Source organism: Arachis ipaensis, chromosome B8 (assembly GCF_059453495.1).
Source record: "Arachis ipaensis isolate K30076 ecotype BB chromosome B8, ASM5945349v1, whole genome shotgun sequence".
Classification (NCBI taxonomy): domain Eukaryota; kingdom Viridiplantae; phylum Streptophyta; class Magnoliopsida; order Fabales; family Fabaceae; genus Arachis; species Arachis ipaensis.
In genome coordinates, this window is record NC_142443.1 from 30,671,294 (window position 1) to 30,692,026 (window position 20,733).

Consider the following 20,733-nt stretch of genomic DNA (forward strand, 5'->3'; position numbering starts at 1 on the left):
GAAAACTTCCATTTTCTCAAAATTTTAACAAAGTTAATGCAAGTTTTGATTTATTACATTTTAATATTTGGGGTCCGTTTTGACAAAATTCTATTCATAATGATAAATATTTTTTTACTATTGTTGATGATTTTAGTGGATTATTTTATTAAAATCAAAAGGAGAAGTGAAAAATTATGTAAAGAATTTTATTAATTTAATTGAAACACGATTCAACTCTAAAGTCAAAGTTGTCCATTCCGATAATGGACCATAATTCATTTTACATGATTTCTTTTGCTTCAAAGGACATTATTCATCAACGTAGTTGTGTTGAAACTCCTCAACAAAATGAAAGGGTAAAATGAAAGCATAAACATATTTTGAATATAGCTCGTGCTCTTATGTTTCAATCTAATTTACCATCATTTTTTGGTCTTATGCTATTAAACTTGATATTTATTTGCTTAATAGAGTTCCATCATCTGTAGTTAATTTTAAAACACCATTTGAGATTTTATTTAATTGTCCACCAAATTATCATGACCTTAAAATTTTTGGATACTTATGTTTTATTTCTACACTAATGGCAAATAGATCAAAATTTGATCAAAGAGCCAAAAAGATTGTATTTATTGGTTTTCAACATAGTTTTAAAGGATATATTATTTATGTTTTAGAAGATAAAAGAACTGAGATTTCTAAAAATGTAATTTTTTATGAAATGATATTGCCATTAGTCACAAAAAATGTCAAATTTCATACACATAGTCCAACATTGCCAAACACACCTTCTCAAAAAGAAGACTCAGTTAGTTTTCCAATTGGACCCTCACCCTTACCTATTGACCCACTTCCATCTAATTCTTTCTTTTCTCTAACAACCTCTTCTTATTTCTCACTGCCGTGTCCTAACCAACTTGAACCCATGCCCACCGAATCTATTTCAAGTCATACACCCTTCCCTCCTTCCGCAATAGACACTAGTCTACCATCACCTCTTCATCCCACGTCACCTTTCTCATCACCTGAGCAATCCCGTCCTCGTCATTCTGACTGACCTCACCGACCTCTAGCATATCTCTCTGATTACTTGTGCAATTCCTCTTTCATCTCTACAAATCTCTCTCCCTCAAAGTACCGATATCCTCTATCTTCAGTCATGTCTTTTTCTTCACTTTCATCTTCTCATCATAAGTTTCTTTTATCTCTATATTCTGATGTTGAGCTAAAGTCTTTTGAGGATGCCAATCAACACTCTAATTGGTGTAGTGCTATGAAAGATGAGCTGGATGCTCTTGAGTTAAACAAAACTTGGCATCTTATTGATTGCCCTGCAGGTGTTAAGCTGGTTGGCTGTAAATGGGTCTATTGCATCAAACGCAAGCTTGATGGTTCAGTTGATCAATATAAGGCATGCCTTGTGGCTAAAGGATTCACTCAGACTGAAGGTGTTGATTTCTTGAAAATCTTTTTCCCTATTGTCAAGCCTAGCATCATTAGATTGGTTTTGGCATTGGCCTCTTTGAAGCATTGGCCCATACATCAGTTGGATATCAATAATACTTTCTTGTATGTAGATCTTTCTGAAGATGTTTATATGACTCTGCTACCAGGGTTACATCTCCTCGACCGAATCAATGTTGTAAGCTGCTGAAGTCATTGTATAGTTTACAACAATCTAGTCATATGTGGTATGACAAACTTTCTCATCTTTTTCTATCTCATGAATATTAGCAGACCTTATCTGATTATAGTCTATTTGTTAAATTCACTGATGCTCAAATTTCTATCCTTCTGATCTATGTTGACGATATTATTCTCACTCGTAATTCCATTTCTGAACTTGCTGCCATTAAATCTATTTTGCACCAACACTTTTAAATTAAAGACTTGGATCCATTAAAATATTATTTGGGTATTGAGGTTGTTCAATCAGCGAAGGAAATTTGCTTATCTCAGAGAAAATACTATCTTGATCTTTTGGAGGATTTTAGTTTATTAGATGCTAAACCCACCTCTATTCCAATGGAAAGTGTCACAGGATTATATCAAGATAATAATCTCCTGCTATCTGACCCTTTCGCTTATCACCATTTGGTTGGGCATCTTATCTATCTCACCACTATCCAACCAGACATCATGGATGTCACTCAACAATTAAGTCAATTTATGGCATCTCCTACTGAATCTCATCTTCAAGCTGCCAAGCGTGTGTTACGATATTTGAAAACTAACTCCGACAAAGGACTTTTTTCCAAGAGAATCAGAAATTCAGCTTCTCGACTTTAGTGACTCTGATTGTGTCAGATGTCCCGTCACTCGGCGATCTTTAACAGGCTATTATTTCTTCTTGGGCAGCTCTTAATCTCTTGGAAGACCAGGAAACAAACCACTGTTGTCCGCTCATCCACTGAAGTAGAATATCGTGCACTTGCCAACACAACTTGTGAACTTCAATGGATACTAAATGTGTTACAATTTTTACGCATATCTCCTATCCACCCACCAATTTTATATTGTGATAACCAGAGTGCCCTTCATATTGCTGCTAATCCAATTTTTCATGAACGGACCAAATATTTAGAGGTTGATTGTCACTTGGTTTGACAGAAAGCTCAAACTGGAGTGATGAAACTTCTCTCCATTCCCTCCTCTGTGCAGCTAGCTGACATCTTCACCAAGTCTTTGTCTCTTCAATCCTTCTATCTTAATCTCAATAAATTCGGGGTTCTTAACATCTTTCATCCTCTAGCTTGCGGGGCGTATTAAGCTACTCTTCCACCTTAGTTCATGACAACAACAAAGAAGTCTCACATCAGCCCATAAATTCAACTCAACAAAATTATTTCGATTACAATATTAGCCTATATATTTAACTTTATCTTTATAATTTTTTCAATCAAAAAATACAAAACACAACCTTCTTTATCTTTGCGTATTCTTTATGTACTCTTTAAGTTTTATTACATTCAATTGAAAAAAAAATATAAAAATATTTAAAAATAAAAAAAAGAAAAAAAAGTAAGAAAAAATAAAAAGAAAAATCATAAATAAAGAACGGGATTGAGAAACATGTATTATATTCCTAAATTACTCTTTTTTAATATATCTATTTAAAAAAAATTATCAATACTAAAATTTGTAACTAAGACATGCTATAAAAGAAATACTTGATAAGTTGCTATATATGTTGATTATATTCCACATTTGTTATTGTTTTATATATTGAATTTAATTATGTTACGTGTAAATTAAAATTAGTCATTAAAATTTGTTATGAGTATAGAATGCATATTAAAATATAAAATGTACATTAAAAATAAACTAAACAACACATATATTTATATTTATATGGTAACTAATTTTAGTTGCTAATTTTAGTGTACGAATAACATTTTTTTATTAAATTTTACTTACTCACTCGCTCCTTAAAGCTTCTAAATTTTTCATTCTATATTGTTTCCTTTTTTTATTGGTTATTTTTATTCATTTTTTAACTCAATGACTTGATTTTAGATGGATGTGTTATTATATTTGTGATACAACAAAATACGAAAGAATTTTGCTAGCGAATCAAAAAGGATATAGCCAACAACAAGCCAACAAGTATATTTAAATTATATTATAGATGAGAGCCGCGGCGGTGCAGATGCATCAGGACGGTGGGCGACGGTGTCGACGAAAGAAGGACGGCGATGAGACGCTTAAAAGAGGTCGCACAACGCGATGAAAGACGCGACGGTGTTGAAAATACATAGAGACGTTAGATTTGAGGAGAGAGAGATTTGACTGTTTTCAAATAAATAGAAAAAAATTAAGTTTTTTATGGACTGTTTTTATTGTGTATTATAAATGTTATTAAAATAAATGTAGAAAGAATTTTTTTAAATTTTTATTTATTTATAAAATTTAAATTTTAATAGAATTGACTTATATTGTCTTATAAAAAAATTGTTTTTCTATACTTTTTCAATATGAAAAGTAAACTAAGCCTTTCATTGATCAGTCATCCCCTTTTGTTTTTAATAATTTGTATTACATCATACTCCACGATTATGACAATAATAAAGTCTTAGTTTGAATAAAATACACGACTCGCTTACTTATTTCAACAAATGCTTATTCTTCCGACGATCAACATTTTCTATTTTTTTAAAAATATTTTTACTAACAAATAACTTCAATTTTAAATTTTAAGGGAACTTCTTATGAATAAAAAATTATAAAAAACAAAATTTAAAGTTTTCAGTGATATTAAATATACAAAAATTCAATTTAATTATAGAATTGTTCTACTTTAAGATATTTGTTTTCATTTTTTGTAAAATCGAATTCTACATCACATCCTCATTATTTTCAACTTAAAAAAATTGAACCAAATTCATGAATTATTGGAATTTTTTCAGAATTCTTTAACCCAAAGATTACCCATATTAAATCATTAAAAAATAAAATACTTGAATGCGAAAGCGTACCTGAATTCATAAATATAAATCATGATTGGAAGAGTCTGAATTTTGTGGTTCTTTCGATCTTCCTCAACCAAAGTCTTCTGTATTTCTAGGTGGTTGAATTGCAACTTCTCTGATGGAAAAAGAGTTGCTAAGGTGGTTTTTTTATATTGGGGACCGAAACCCTGAAATCATTATTTATATTTGAGTATGACACACATTAAACTGTAAAACCCAAATAAAATAGTATCTAAAGTCCAAAAAATAATATATCTAAAATCCAAAAGATAAATTATCTAAAGAACAAAAAAAAATCTGATTTTATTCTCATTTAATTTCAAATAATAATTATGACTTATTCAATTTAGTATTTATAACAATAAATAAAATTTTCTTTATATACATCATTTAATTTAAAATAGTATAATTTATGATTATAATTAATATATGTATTATTCACAAATAAATTAAAAAATTAAAATAATTTCCTAACATGATTGTCAATGATGTTATAATAAATAATGTAGCATGGTTTTCTTGGTTGATGTTTGCCAAAACATATCATGTGCACGCCTTCTACGAATAATTGATCATAACAATAACTCAATGCAGCTCATGAAGTTGACTTACAATGCATAGTATGTTCGTCTACTAGAAGTTTTCAAACTGTTTGTTTCTTTTTTTTTTAATAAAAAATATTTGATACTACTATACATTATACAAGCATGTAGACAAATATTATTCTCCTGTCGTGCTGCATTTTTACTCTTTTATTGACATTTTTATTTTATATAATTAAATAATAATGTTGATTTTCTTATATAATGGTAATAGTATAATAACTATTTTTTCTATTTCAGTATCTGTTTTTGTATATATATTGTTATTACGGACAACGCTCAGCTTATGATTCCCTTAAACCATAGTTAAAATTTTTTTTCTTTTAATTAGCATCTCTCTCAGATTGAAATTTTGGACATTTTTAAAGTCCTAATATCTCCTTTTATTGTATAAGTATTCTTAGATTTTTCTAACAAATGTGTTTAAAATTATAAGTAGGAAAGATCTATAAAAAAAAAAAAAAAAAAAAGCTTTCAATATAGTCAATACATGGAAATTATTAAAGCTTAATTAACCCCTCTATAGTTTGATTCTTCAACAAATATTTTGACAAATGATAAGCCAACTTAAATATAAATAAGATAATAACCTTGTGCCCTTGTCAATTTTAGGCGTTTAAGTCAATAGCTTATCAAAGCAATTCATATAATTTCTTCTTCCTATCATAAAGAGGGTAGGCACCTTATAACTTATATTATGATTTTGAAAGTCTTCATAACTTAGAAGGGTAGCACCGAATTCATGCCAACATGATGCAAGCAAGTACATCATTGCGAACTAATATATTTTTTTTTTTATCTCCAATTCTTTACTCTGACATACTAGCTAGTTGTCGCTGTGGAAGTTATCAGAATTATATTATTGACTTTTTTCCCATTAAGTAATTTATCTATTTTTAATTTATTTTTGATGATGCTATGGGGATGGTTATTGCTTAGTACTATCAATCTTTTTTAACATATAATTGATACAAATTAAGGTCAGGTAGGACTGTAGGAGTAATAAAAAAATTTGAATAAGACAAATGTTGTGGAATCCAAGCACAAGATTAGATTCGTCTATATATATATATATTGTTAATTTTTAAATAACATTAAATTTTCATATTTTTATAAGATGTATATTCTATTATTCTAACTATAAACTTATAATAACATTTAATGAAAATTATTTATACTAAATTTTATAACAATTGAACATCAATAAATATGTAACTAAAGAATTTTTATTTATTCATGTATATTTTGAAAAAAATATATCATGTTGATCTTTTAGAACTTAAATGGTATAACAAACAATTTTAAATTAACATAAGATTTCTTAAAAATGATTTATAGCATATGAACTTCTAATACAGTTATTGAAATTTTAAAAAGTTATATGAACAAGTGATTAAATGGTATAACATTTACTTAAATTAATATTGGTATCTATTGATTCTAACTTTATGGTATTGGTACAAGAGTGACAGCCTAAATTAAAGAACTAGATAAAATAGATTAGTTGGATATAAAAAATGAAATTATAAATATATAATAATGCCTCTAAAATTGGAAGTTTTGTCCTTAATTGTGAAATTGTCATTAAAATAAAGCCTACACTTCTGGGCCCATAAAGAGTCCACAGTCAGGACAGGTCCAAGCCCAATACCAACTATAACCTTCCTTGAAAGCTATTTCAATTTGCACGGCAAGGCTTGGTTGAGTGGCATATATAAATGCCTTGCTTAAAAAGTACACTGGGTTCAAATTTTAGTTTGAGGCTAGGAAGTGGTTATAGAATCTATGGGGAGGAAAAGCGGGGTGTGTGTGTGTGTTAGGGTGTAATTTGCCCAAAAAAAAAAAAAACAGTTATTTCAATTTCATGAAAAAAAAAAAAAGAAACGTATTTTCAGTTTATTGACCAAAGAAAAAAGTTATTTCAGTTGTACACCAAAAAAAAAGAAAAAAAAAAAGTTATTTCAGTTTTTGAGTATAAATAATAGGTGAAATTCAAATCAATTTAGGTTAATTAAATGGTTCGCTCATTCGTCCACTTAAGTATTCAAGGCTCAAACTATTAAACAAAATTCAGATCTACAATAAATTAATGTTTAATCTTTTGGATTAAAAGACATTATAAAGAGAAAAAAATACTAATACGTAAGTAAAATTCAGTAAAAAAAATTAAAACTAAAAAATAATAATAATAAGAGTAAATACTATTTTCGATCCCTATTCATTTGTTTGATGGACTTTCCACTCCCTAAGAAATCTAAAAATTCAAATCGGTCTCTATCTATTTTGATATATGTACGTTCCAGTTCCTATCTACTTTGATTAAATGCTATTTCCGATCCCTAACCAGGGACTGGAACGTACATATATCAAAGTAGATAGAGACCGATTTGGGTGTTTAGATTTCTTAAGGGGTGGAAAGTACTCTATCGGACAAATGGTTAGAGACCAAAAAGGGTATTTACTCTAATAATAATAATAAGTCAAAAAAGTAATGTTTTTAAAGAAAAAATTACATTATAACAAATAAATTATCCATTGTGAGGCACTTAAATTGCATATAGTAAAGACGAATTGCATTACAAATACAAAACCATTACAATTTTATGACACACATTTTATTTTATTTCCATGTTGTCTCCGCATGTATGGAGAACATATGCTAAACCCATCTTATTGCAATACCAAATCACAAGCACCAAATAAATAAACTCAACCCCAAATACAAAATAGAAAACACATCCTCAATTACATCAACACCAACACCTTTTCCTAGGACTATAAAGATGTCTCTCCTTAACTATTAGGCACCTTGACATACCCCACATGTGTGGAATTTGCCACTTTAGTAAGTGTTTGTAGATCATAAGCTATCCAACACAATGAATTCTCCCTATGATAGAAATACCCAACACACTTGCAATCCTTGGTACACTTGTTCCCACAATTGCTCTCACTTACCTTATCCCCAACATTGTACTTGGTCATGTAATGCTCAACACCTTCAATCTTATAGTAGTGGAAATCACTAGCCTTGCATGAAGTCACACTCTTAGCAATGCAATCTTTGCTCCAACCAAAAATACCATTCTCCAAAGGACAACCAACACATTGGTTATTTTCACATAACCCTAAATTCCCACACCTACTTGGCAATTGACACTCACTTTCTTCATCAGAATCTCTATCAAACAATGTGTATGTCTCTTTCCAAACCCCATCACGCACATCAAGGAAATAAGTGTATAACCTAATGTTGCCATCAATTTCAAGCCTAAGGTATGTCAATGTGCTATTATTAACCGGCAAAGCAATAACCCTAGTGCCACTACTAGAAGGATTTGCCACATAGTAGTCAAATCCAAGGCTGAAACTTTCTGGATCGGATACAAGTGTCACGTTTTTCAATGACCCTTTTTCGGAAAAGAAAAAATTTTTAGTTGAAAGGAGGCCATAGATAATAGGCTTAGGAGAATTTTTGCTCTTGTAGTATAGGGCTAGCCCATTGGGCTGAAGTACAAAGCTATAGGGCCCATTAACATTTTCCTTCTCTGAAAGCCTACTAACCAATTTTGATGGGCCTTGAGCCCTTAGAGACTGGCCCACTAAGAGTGTATCCGTTGGGTAATCAAAACTTTGCCAAACAAATTTGCCTTTGGAATCAATTAGCACCATGTTACCATTTGGTAGCAACCTAAAGGCAACAACATCCTTGTTGGTTGTGTTGGTTTGCCATGCAATTCTTCCGTTGGCCTCGGCCAACACAAGGTTCCCGTCGGCTCCTAGGGCGAAAGTGGCACCCTCGCCGACAGGGTTGCCTCTGTTGGCCTCCCAGACCCATCGGAAAAGCTGCTCCGATCGCTGGAGGCCAACGCGAAGCGCTAGGGTAAAAGCATTTGGGGTGGTGTTATAGAAACCAACTTGGAAAGGAGAGGAGAATATGCTTATCATTCGGTAATTGGCACCATACTCTACAATGTAAGGGCCAAACTCACCTGAGTTTACATACTTGAATGTCTCATTTTTAGGAACAAGAGCATTGACTATAGAGAATGATAAGAACAAAAGTGTAAGAAGGAAGGTTTTGGGGTATGGCAAAGAAGAAACCATTGTTTTGGTTTGTGTGGGTTTATTTGCCTTTCTAGTTTATTTATTTATATACATGCAATGAAGATTGAATATTGTGGTTTGGTCAATGTTTTCAACTCAATTATTATATAGAATTCGAGTAGTTGGATCTAGATCATATCTATAAATGCCGCAATGTTAAAATAAAATATGTATTGATGATGATGATGATGATGACTGATGAGGATGGATGCCAACTGTCTAAAATCCCTTAAAATTGTTTTCCTTTTTCTTTTTTTTATGTCATTTTTGAGGTACAAATTTCGTACACTCTTCTTTATCGGATGAGGATGCATGTAGTTCTAAGTTGATGGCTATTGTTTAAGTATTTTAAGACTCTTGCTTGTATTTGTCTAAAATCTTTCATGATCAATCCTCTCAGTAAGCAATGAAATAAATCATCATCTCTTCTTCAACAAGCATTTTATTTCAATTTAATACTTCATTTGATTTAAAATATTTGTTGAAAAAAGAGATAAAGAAAGTGATGTTTTAATTTAGAAATTTAAAATAATTGTTTATTTCTAATATTCAGATAATATTAATTTTTTTTCTTCAAATAATACATTATGATAATTGAATAAGTATTAATTAAACATATTTATTTATTTAAAAATTTTAGACGTTTTTCTTTAATTAAGAAATGTATGACCATGGTGGTGAAGTCAATTAAAAAAAACAAATACTATGGGCCAAGATTTGAATTGCCTATTGTTTTACGGAGTTTGTGTCGGATAAGAACATGCAACTAAGCTTACACCTTTTATGAATGAAATTTAGCTTTCTCTCGAAACAAATAAAAAGAAAAAAAATTACAAATTTGATATATATAGATAATCTTATATTTTAATTATTATATATACGTAATTGATTTAATAATTAATTTTTAAGATGTATATAACATAACATGATGGAAATATTAATGGGATATTATTAAATCAGTAAAAATAATAATTCTTCACCCTTATTATTTGAAAAATATTCCTTGAAAAAGTTTGATTAAAGGAGAATTGTCATGTCGTACATTAAAAACTATGTGGACATTTATGGGGGCAATGACTTTTCACATTGAATTTTGATCCTTTAAATTTTAAATTTGTATTTTAGAGGATAAAGTGTGATCTTCTATTCTTAAATAATTTTTTTTTCATATTTATTTTTGGTTCTACCTATAAAATAAACGATAAAAAATCACACTTTACTCTCTAAAATAAAATTCAAACTTTAAAAAATTCAAATCCTTTGACATTAGGTCAATTAATTGTATACAACTCACTAGTCCTAATAAAATTCTAATAGCCTAATAAAATCGTCATTAAAGTAGATAAGAAAAATATAATTAGATAACTCAAATAGTAATATTCACTAAAATTACTATATCAATATAGTAGATATAATTAATATATTTAATAATATTATAATAAAATATATAAGAGAGAAAATAATATAAAAAAAAAAGAGTATAAGAGAGAATATTATTTTATTACTTATATATGTTTATTTAGATTGATACTTCTCCTATTTATACACACAAATTATCATCACTTTTCAACTTTTATTAAATTCATTCTTTCTTGAGAATGAATATTGAGAAGGTTAATCTAAATAGTCATCCACATCTTATCACAACAAAAAGGACGTTATTTGCTCCAACAATCACCAGTTTATTTCTCCAACTCCAAAACATGATCAAGACCTCACTAGTCACTATCGTTAGGGTTTAATTTTTTTTTTTTAAAAAAAGAAAAATTAGATTTTGACTAGTCATCTCAATATTAGGATTAGTATTAGACTTATAATTCAATTAAAAAAAGTATACTATAAATAAAAATATGATATAATAATATAATTATTCATAATATAATTAAAAATTCTATTTTTTTGTCCTAATTCTAAGAATTTATATTCTATTCTCTTTATTTCTTAATACAATATCGTATCACTCAATCATGTGATGGATTTTTTGAGTGAGATTTAAAAAAAAAATTTAACTAATTTTTTTAAAAGATTTAAAAAAAAATAAAAATAATTTTATATTTTGATATTTTATATAAAAATATTTTTTATCTAATAATAATATTTAGATACAATAATATAAAAGTATTTTTTGTTTATTTATTACGTTAAAATATAATTTAAAAAAATATTTTTTATTTTTATAATATTTTTATTTTTACTATCCAAAAATACTAAATAATAAAAAAAAATTTAGTTGAAATTTTTTTTCTAATAATTTAAATGGCATCCAAATAAGAGATTTTTATTTAAATTAATTAAATATAATATTTACTGAAATGTATAGCATGTAGATAAATTATAATTTTAAATATACATTATTGATCAGTTAGAATTGGGTTTTGAAAAAAATACTTATTTTTTCATTTTTTTTTAAAAAAATTTTTAAATAGACAAAAGCTATTTTACATTTGGATAGACCTTTTAAAAAAAATAAATATTAAAATATCTTTTGCTTCTGCTTTTTTAAAGTAAGTTTGCTAGCTTTTAAAAAGATAATTTATTTTTTTAATAAAAATAATTTTTTTAAAGATATATCCAACTATATTTAAAATTGAATAAAAGTACTTTAACTAAAAAAAAAAGTACTTTTTTAACTTAAAAGAACCCATTCAAACTAATACTGTTCATAGACCAAAAATTCATTAATAACTCAAATTGGACACTATATATTCGGGATATGATACAACTAAAAAAAAGAAACTGATTGCACTCGAAATATGATATAACTGCAAAATTATAGAAAAATCGGATGTTGAGTTATGAGCATAAAGAATTTAATGTCAATATACTCGAAATACGTATATAATTATTTAAGAGTCTTTGCACTCTAGATAACTACATAAAAAAAATTCTATATAAAATTTTTTTTGACCCAACCATTAATCACACTATATTTATCTTACTATTATCTATTCTTCTTCTCCTTCCTTCTCATGCAAATGTCTAATAACAAGTGTAACTCACCTGAAATATTGTGTATTTGTTGTCTTAGTTCTCTAAATACGCTAAAAAATATCATCTTGAGCAACATAAAAAAATAAGTTCATAAGAGGTTGATGAGAATAAATAATTTAATTTCATTAAAAAAACTCAATTTTTCAAAGATAATAATAAAATACAATTATTTAATAATATTTTAATATAATAAAATTTTCAGATAATAAAATATAACTATATATATAATTAATTATATTCTAATGTTCACTCTTAACTACTACTCTTTCAACAAATTAAATCCAAACAAATAAACATATCAACTAATTAATTAAATTAATTTACTTTAATTAATTAAAAAAATTTAAATTAACATATTTATAAGTGCTCTAACTACTTAGAAGTTCAAATATCCTAATATAACAACTGATTAATTAAAACAAGTTAAACTAATACGTCGTTATTTTAAGGGATTAAGTACTTTTTTCGTCCCTAAAATCTGAGGTCAAAATTAAAATCGTCCCCGACCTTTTTTTCTTATTAAAATCATCATCAATGTTATAAATCATTTTAAAATCATCCTTTTTACAAAAAATAATAATGCTTTGACGATTTTACCCTTAAAACAAAAATAAAAAACCTCTTCTCCACTAACTCCCTCTGTCCCCTACATCTTCATCATCATCTCTCTCTCTCTCTCTCTCTCCACCACCACCCACCACTACCACCACCAATTATCCTTAAATCTTTCCACTTGAAAACAAAACTATACTCAAACCTCAACAATCTCCAACAAAGAAAGTGAGGGCTTAGGGATGTGATGGGAAGTACAACGAGGAGGAAAGCCGCCGCTGCTGCCACTGGCTCACCGGAGAGGGAGAGAGAGAGAGAGAAAGAAGGTATGCGATAGAAGGAGGGGTCATTGCCGCTGTTGCTGCTGGTTCATCGCGGTTGCCGCTGGTTCGTCGCTTTTGCCGTTGGAGCCTACCAAGTGTGAGTGTTATTCCGGTGATACCAAGTTCTGCCTGAGACGATGCCAGTAGTCGAAGCCATCAAACTCTTCCACACTCCATCGAACTAATTTTGCCACCGCTTAACCGTTTGTGATTCTCACTTCAAAATTGAATTGTTGTTATCATTTGTTGTTGTTGTTTAGATGAGGGGGTGGCTGACATTGTGATAGATAAAGAGTTATAATTGGTGTTAGAGTTAAGGGTAGTAGGTGTTATGGTAGTGGTGATGTTAGAGATGAGAAAGAGAGAGAGAGAAAGAGATCTGCGTTGATGCAGGGGTGGTGCACGAAATTGTGATGTCCAGGCTCGAACTATTCCTAGCATGTGAGCAACTTGGTACGCGTAATCGTGATTACACATTCATAATTTGTCACAACTTCGATACAACTAACCAGCAAGTGCACTGGGTCGTCCAAGTAATACCTTACGTGAGTAAGGGTCGAATCCCACGGAGATTGTTGGTATGAAGCAAGTTATGGTCACCTTGTAAATCTCAGTCAGGCAGATATAAAGTGATAATGGTGTTTTCGAATATTATATAATAAAATAGGGATAGAGATGCTTATGTAATTCATTGGTAGGAATTTCAGATAAGCGAATGGAGATGCTTTTCGTTCCTCTGAACCTCTGCTTTCCTGCTATCTTCATCCAATCAGTCTTACTCCTTTCCATGGCTGGCTTTATGTGATACATCACCACTGTCAATGGCTACTTTCGGTCATCTCTCGGGAAAATGATCCAATGCCCTGTCACGGCACGGCTAATCGTCTGGAGGCATCACCCTTGCCAATGGCTTCATCTTATCCTCTCAGTGAATAATATGCTCACGCACCCTGTCACGGCACGGCTATTCATTTGTCAGTTCTCGATCATGCTAGAATAGGATTTACTATCCTTTTGCGTCTGTCACTAACGCCCTGCAATCGCGAGTTTGGAGCTCGTCACAGTCATTCATTCATTGAATCCTACTCGGAATACCACGGACAAGGTTTAGACTTTCCGGATTCTCTTGAATGCCGCCATCATTCTAGCTTACGCCACAAAGATTCTGGTTAGGAGATTTAAGAGATATTCATTCTAGCTTATTTCATGTAGAACGGAAGTGTTTGTCAGGCACGTGTTCATAGGGGAGAATGGTGATGAGCGTCACACATAATCATCACCTTCATCACGTTCTTGGGTGCGAATGGATATCTTAGAAGCGAAATAAGATGAATTGAATAGAAAACAGTAGTACTTTGCATTAATCTTTGAGGAACAGCAGAGCTCCACACCTTAATCTATGGAGTGTAGAAACTCTACCGTTGAAAATACATAAATAAAAGGTCCAGGCATGGCCGAGATGGCCAGCCCCCTAAAACGTGATCAAAGGATCATAAGGTAATCCAAAGATGCCTAATACAATAGTAAGAGGCCCTATTTATAATAAACTAGCTACTAGGATTTACAGAAGTAAGTAATTGATGCATAAATCCACTTCCGGGGCCCACTTGGTGTGTGTTTGGGCTAAGCTTGAGTGTTGCACGTGCAGAGGCCATTTGTGGAGTTGAACGTCAGTTTTTGTGCCAGTTTGGGCGTTCAACTCTGGTTTTGGATCCTTTTCTGGCGCTGGACGCCAGATTTGGGCAGAGAGCTGGCGTTGAACGCCAGTTTACGTCGTCTATTCTTGGCCAAAGTATGGACTATTATATATTTCTGGAAAGCCCTGGATGTCTACTTTCCAACGCAATTGGAAGCGCTCCATTTCGATTTCTGTATCTCCAAAAAATCCACTTTGAGTGCAGGGAGGTCAGAATCCAACAGCATCAGCAGTCCTTTTTCAACCTCTGAATCTGATTTTTGCTCAAGTCCCTCAATTTCAGCCAGAAAATACCTGAAATCATAGAAAAATACACAAACTCATAGTAAAGTCCAGAAATGTGAATTTAACATAAAAACTAATGAAAACATCCCTAAAAGTAACTAGATCCTACTAAAAACATACTAAAAACAATGTCAAAAAGCGTATAAATTATCCGCTCATCACAACACCAAACTTAAATTGTTGCTTGTCCCCAAGCAACTGAAAATCAAATAGGATAAAAAGAAGAGAATATACTATAAATTCCAAACTATCAATGAAACATAGCTCCAATCAAATGAGCGGGACTTATAGCTTTTTGCCTCTTGAATAGTTTTGGCATCTCACTTTATCCATTGAAGTTCAGAATGATTGGCATCTATAGGAACTTCAGATTTCGAATAGTGTTATTGACTCTCCTAGTTCAGTATGATGATTCTTGAACACAGCTTCCTTATGAGTCTTGGCCGTGGCCCTAAGCACTTTGTTTTCCAGTATTACCACCGGATACATAAATGCCACAGACACATAATTGGGTGAACCTTTTCAGATTGTGACTCAGCTTTGCTAAAGTCCCCAATTAGAGGTGTCCAGGGTTCTTAAGCACACTCTTTTTTTTTTTTGCTTTGGACCTTGACTTTAACCGCTCAGTCTCAAGTTTTCACTTGACACCTACACGCCACAAGCACATGGTTAGGGACAGCTTGGTTTAGCCGCTTAGACCAGGATTTTATTCCTTTTAGGCCCTCCTATCCACTGATGCTCAAAGCCTTGGGATCCTTTTTATTGCCCTTGCCTTTTGGTTTTAAGGGTTATTGGCTTTTTGCTCTTGCCTCTTGGTTTTAAGAGCTTTGGCTTTTTCTGCTTGCTTTTTCTTTTTTTTTTCTATTTTTTTCGCCTATTTTTTTTTTTTTTTGCAAGCTTTGTTCTTTGCTGCTTTTTCTTGCTTCAAGAATCATTTTTATGATTTTTCAGATTATCAAATAACATGTCTCCTAGTCATCATTCTTTCAAGAGCCAACATATTTAACATTCTTAAACAACAACTTCAAAAGACATATGCACTGTTCAAGCATACATTCAGAAAACAAGAAGCATTGTCACCACATCAATATAATTAAACTAAGTTCAAGGATAAATTCGAAACTCATGTACTTCTTGTTCTTTTGAATTAAAACAGTTTTTATTTAAGAGAGGTGATGGATTCATAGGACATTCATAACTTTAAGACATAGTTACTAACTACTAATGATCATGTAATGAAGACACAAACATAGATAAGCACATAACATAGAAAACGAAAAACAGATAAAGTAAGAACAAGGAATGAGTCCACCTTAGTGATGGTGGCGTTTCCTCCTTGAGGAACCTATGATGTCTTTGAGCTCTTCTATGTCTCTTCCTTGTCTTTGTTGCTCCTCCCTCATTGCTTTTTGATCTTCTCTTATTTCATGAAGCATGATGGAGTGCTCTTGATGTTCCACCCTTAGTTGTCCCATATTGGAACTCAATTCTCCTAGGGAGGTGTTGATTTGCTCCCAATAGTTTTGTGGAGGAAAGTGCATTTGAGGCATTTCCGGGATCTCATGGTGATGAGCTTCATACACCTCTTGAGCTCCATGAATGGGCTCTCTTGCTTGCTCCATCTTCTTCTTAGTGATGGGCTTGTCCTCTTTAATGAGGATATCTCCCTCTATGTCAATTCCAGCCGAATTGCATAGGTGGCAGATGAGGTGAGGAAAGGCTAACCTTGCCATGGTGGAGGACTTGTCAGCCACCTTGTAGAGTTCTTGAGGGATAATCTCATGAACTTCCACCTCTTCTCCAATCATGATGCTGTGGATCATGATGGCCCGGTCTATAGTAACTTCAGACCGGTTGCTAGTGGGAATGATTGAGCATTGAATGAACTCCAACCATCCTCTAGCTACAGGCTTGAGGTCCAATCTTCTTAGTTGAACCGGCTTGCCTTTGGAGTCAACCTTCCATTGAGCTCCTTCTACACATATGTCCATAAGGACTTGGTCCAACCTTTGATCAAAGTTGACTCTCCTTGTGTAGGGGCGTGCGTTCTCTTCCATGTTTGGCAAGTTGAACGCCAACCTCATATTTTCCGGACTAAAATCCAAGTATTTCCCCCGAACCATTGTAACATAGTTCTTTAGATCCGGGTTCTTACTTTGATCATGGTTCTTGGTGATCCATGCATTGGCATAGAACTCTTGAACCATTAGGATGCCGACTTGTTGGATGGGATTTGTTAGAACTTCCCACCCTCTTCTTTGAATTTCATGTCGGATCTCCGGATACTCATTTCTTTTGAGTTTGAAAGGGACCTCAGGGATCACCTTCTTCTTGGCCACAACATCATAGAAGTGGTCTTGATGGGCTTTGGAGATGAACCTTTCCATCTCCCATGACTCGGATGTGGAAGCTTTTGTCTTCCCTTTCCCTCTTCTAGAGGATTCTCCGGTCTTAGATGCCATCAATGGTAATGGAAAAACAAAAAAGCTATGCTTTTACCACACCAAACTTAGAATATTGCTCGCCCTCGAGCAATAAACAAAAGAATAGAAGAAGAAGAAGAAGAAATATGGAGAGGGAGATGGAGATGTGGTTTCGGCCAAGTAGGGTGTAGAAGGGTGTGTTTGTGTGAATTTGATGAAGAATGGAGGGCTTTATATAGGGAAGGGAGGGAGGGTTAAGGTTCGGCCATATGGGTGGGTTTGGGTAGAAAATTGGTTTTGAATTTTGAAGGTAGGTGGAGTTTGTGAGGTGGGTTTATGGGGAAGAGTGGATGGATGTGAGTGGTGAAGAGGTGATGGGGAAGAGAGTTTGAGGTGATTGGTGAAGGATTTTTGGGGAAGAGTGTTTATGGGGTTGTGTGAAAGAGAGTGGTGAGAAGAAGTGAGTGGAGGTAGGTGGGGATCCTGTGGGGTCCACAGATTCTGAGTGGATCCTGTGGGGTCCACAGATCCTGAGTAGATCCTGTGGGGTCCACAGATCCTGAGGTGTTCAAGGAATTACATCCCTGCACCCATTAGGCATGTAAAAATGCCCTTGTACACAACTCTGGGCGTTCAGCGCCAGGTTGGTGGCCATTTTGGGCGTTCAGTGCCCATTTGTGTGCCATTTCTGGCGTTGAACGCCAGAACCATGCCTGTTCTGGCGTTCAGCGCCCAGAAGCTGCCCATTTTGGGCGTTCAGCGCCAGCACCATGCTCTGTTCTGGCGCTGAACGCCAGACAGATGCTCCTCCAGGGTGTGATTTTTCTTCTGCTATTTTTTATTCCGTTTTCAATTTTTATATTTATTTTGTGACTTCACATGATCATGAACCTACAAAGACATATAACTAAGAAAAATATAGTTAGATAAAAATTGGGTTGCCTCCCAACAAGCGCTCCTTTAATGTCAATAGCTTGACAGTGGGCTCTCATGGAGCCTCACAGATGTGCAGAGCTTTGTTGAGACTCTCCAACACCAAACTTAGAGTTTGGATATGGGAGTTCAACACCAAACTTAGAGTTTGGTTGTGGCCTCCCAACACCAAACTTAGAGTTTGACTGTGGGGGCTTGGGTTGACTCTGCTTTGAGAGAAGCTTTTCATGCTTCCTCTCCATGGTTGCAGAGGGAGATCCTTGAGTTTTAAACACAAGGGAGTCCTCATTCCATTGAAGGACTATTTCACCTCTGTCAACATCAATCACAGCTCTTGCTGTGGCCAGGAAAGGTCTTCCTAGGATGATGGATTCATCCTCTTCCTTTCCAGTATCCAGGACTATGAAATCAGCAGGGATGTAAAGGCCTTCAACCTTTACTAACACGTCCTCTACTTGTCCATAAGCCTGTTTTCTTGAATTGTCTGCCATTTCTAATGAGATTTTAGCAGCTTTCACCCCATAGATTCCCAGTTTCTCTATTACAGAGAGGGGCATGAGGTTTATTCCTGAACCAAGGTCACACAGAGCCTTAAAGATCATGGTGCCTATGGTACAGGGTATTATGAACTTTCCAGGATCCTGTCTCTTCTGAGGCAATGTCAGTTGATCCAGATCACTTAGTTCATTGATGAACAAGGGAGGTTCAACTTCCCAAGTATCAATGCCAAATAATTTGGCATTCAGCTTCATGATTGCACCAAGAAACTTGGCAGTTTGCTCTTCAGTAACATCCTCATTCTCTTCAGAAGAGGAATACTCATCAGAGCTCATGAAGGGCATAAGGAGGTTCAATGGAATCTCTATGGTCTCTAGATGAGCCTCAGAGTCCTTTGGTTCCTCAGAGGGAAGCTCCTTATTGACCACTGGACGTCCCAGGAGGTCTTCCTCCTTGGGATTCACGTCCTCCTCTCCCTCATTGGGTTCGGCCATGGTGCTTATGTCAATGGCCTTGCACTCTCCTTTTGGATTCTCTTCTGTATTGCTTGGGAGAGTACTAGGAGGGATTTCAGTGATCCTCTTACTCAGCTGGCCCACTTGTGCTTCCAAATTTCTAATGGAAGACCTTGTTTCATTCATGAAACTTATAGTGGCCTTGGATAGATCAGAGACTAAGTTTGCTAAATTAGAAGTATTTTGTTCAGAGTTCTCTGTCTGTTGCTGAGTGGATGATGGAAAAGGTTTATTATTGTTAAACCTGTTTCTTCCACCATTATTAGAGCCTTGTTGAGGCTTTTGATCCTTCCATGAGAAATTTGGATGATTTCTCCATGATGAGTTATAGGTGGTTCCATAAGGTTTACCTAAGTAATTCACCTCTGCTATTGCAGGGTTCTCAGGATCATAAGCTTCTTCTTCAGAAGATGCCTCTTGAGTACTGTTGGATGCAGCTTGCATTCCATGCAGACTCTGAGAGATCATATTGACTTGCTGAGTCAATATTTTATTCTAAGCCAATATGGCATTCAGAGTATCAACTTCAAGAACTCCCTTCTTCATAGGCGTCCCATTACTCACAGGATTCCTTTCAGAAGTGTACATGAACTGGTTATTAGCAACCATGTCAATGAGTTCTTGAGCTTCTGCAGGCGTTTTCTTTAGGTGAATGGATCCACCTGCAGAGGTATCCAATGACATCTTTGATAACTCAGATAAACCATCATAGAATATATCCAGGATGGTCCATTCTGAAAGCATGTCAGAAGGACACTTTTTGGTCAACTGTTTGTATCTTTCCCAAGCTTCATAGAGGGATTCACCTTCTTTCTGTCTGAAGGTTTGAACATCAGCTCTAATCTTACTAAGCTTTTGAGGAGGAAAGAACTTGGCTAAGAAAGCCTTGACCAGCTTATCCCATGAGTTCAGGCTATCCTTAGGTTGAGAATCCAACCAGAGTCTAGCTCTGTCTCTTACAACAAAAGGGAAAAGCATGAGCCTGTAGACTTCAGGATCTACTCCATTAGTCTTTACAGTATCACATATCTGCAAGAATTCAGTTAAGAACTGAAAAGGATCTTCAGATGGAAGTCCATGAAACTTGCAGTTCTGCTGCATCAGAGAAACTAATTGAGGTTTCAGCTCAAAATTGTTTGCTCCAATGGCAGGAATGGAGATGCTTCTTCCATGTAAATTAGAATTTGGTGTAGTAAAGTCACCAAGCATTCTCCTTGCATTGTTGTTGGGTTCGGCTGCCATTTCCTTTACTTGTTCGAAATTTTCAATCAAGTTGTCTCTGGATTGTTGTAATTTAGCTTCTCTTAGTTTCCTTTCAGGTTCTGGATCAGCTTCAACAAGAATGCCTTTTTCTCTG

General features: G+C 33.5%; 1 protein-coding gene and 1 non-coding gene across 2 annotated transcripts; one reads left to right on the forward strand and one right to left on the reverse strand.

The window, feature by feature from the left end:
- Window positions 1-7,604: 7,604 nt before the first annotated feature.
- On the reverse strand, window positions 7,605-9,186 carry LOC107613904 (epidermis-specific secreted glycoprotein EP1). The gene has a single exon (XM_016316094.3). The coding sequence runs from the start codon at window positions 9,158-9,160 to the stop codon at window positions 7,847-7,849; it is 1,314 nt and encodes a 437-aa protein (XP_016171580.1). The 5' UTR covers window positions 9,161-9,186; the 3' UTR covers window positions 7,605-7,846.
- A 10,929-nt stretch (window positions 9,187-20,115) lies between these two features.
- Window positions 20,116-20,222, forward strand: LOC148547586 (small nucleolar RNA R71). The gene has a single exon (XR_015897957.1). It is a non-coding gene; the product is annotated as a small nucleolar RNA R71 (small nucleolar RNA).
- The last annotated feature ends 511 nt before the right edge of the window (window positions 20,223-20,733 follow it).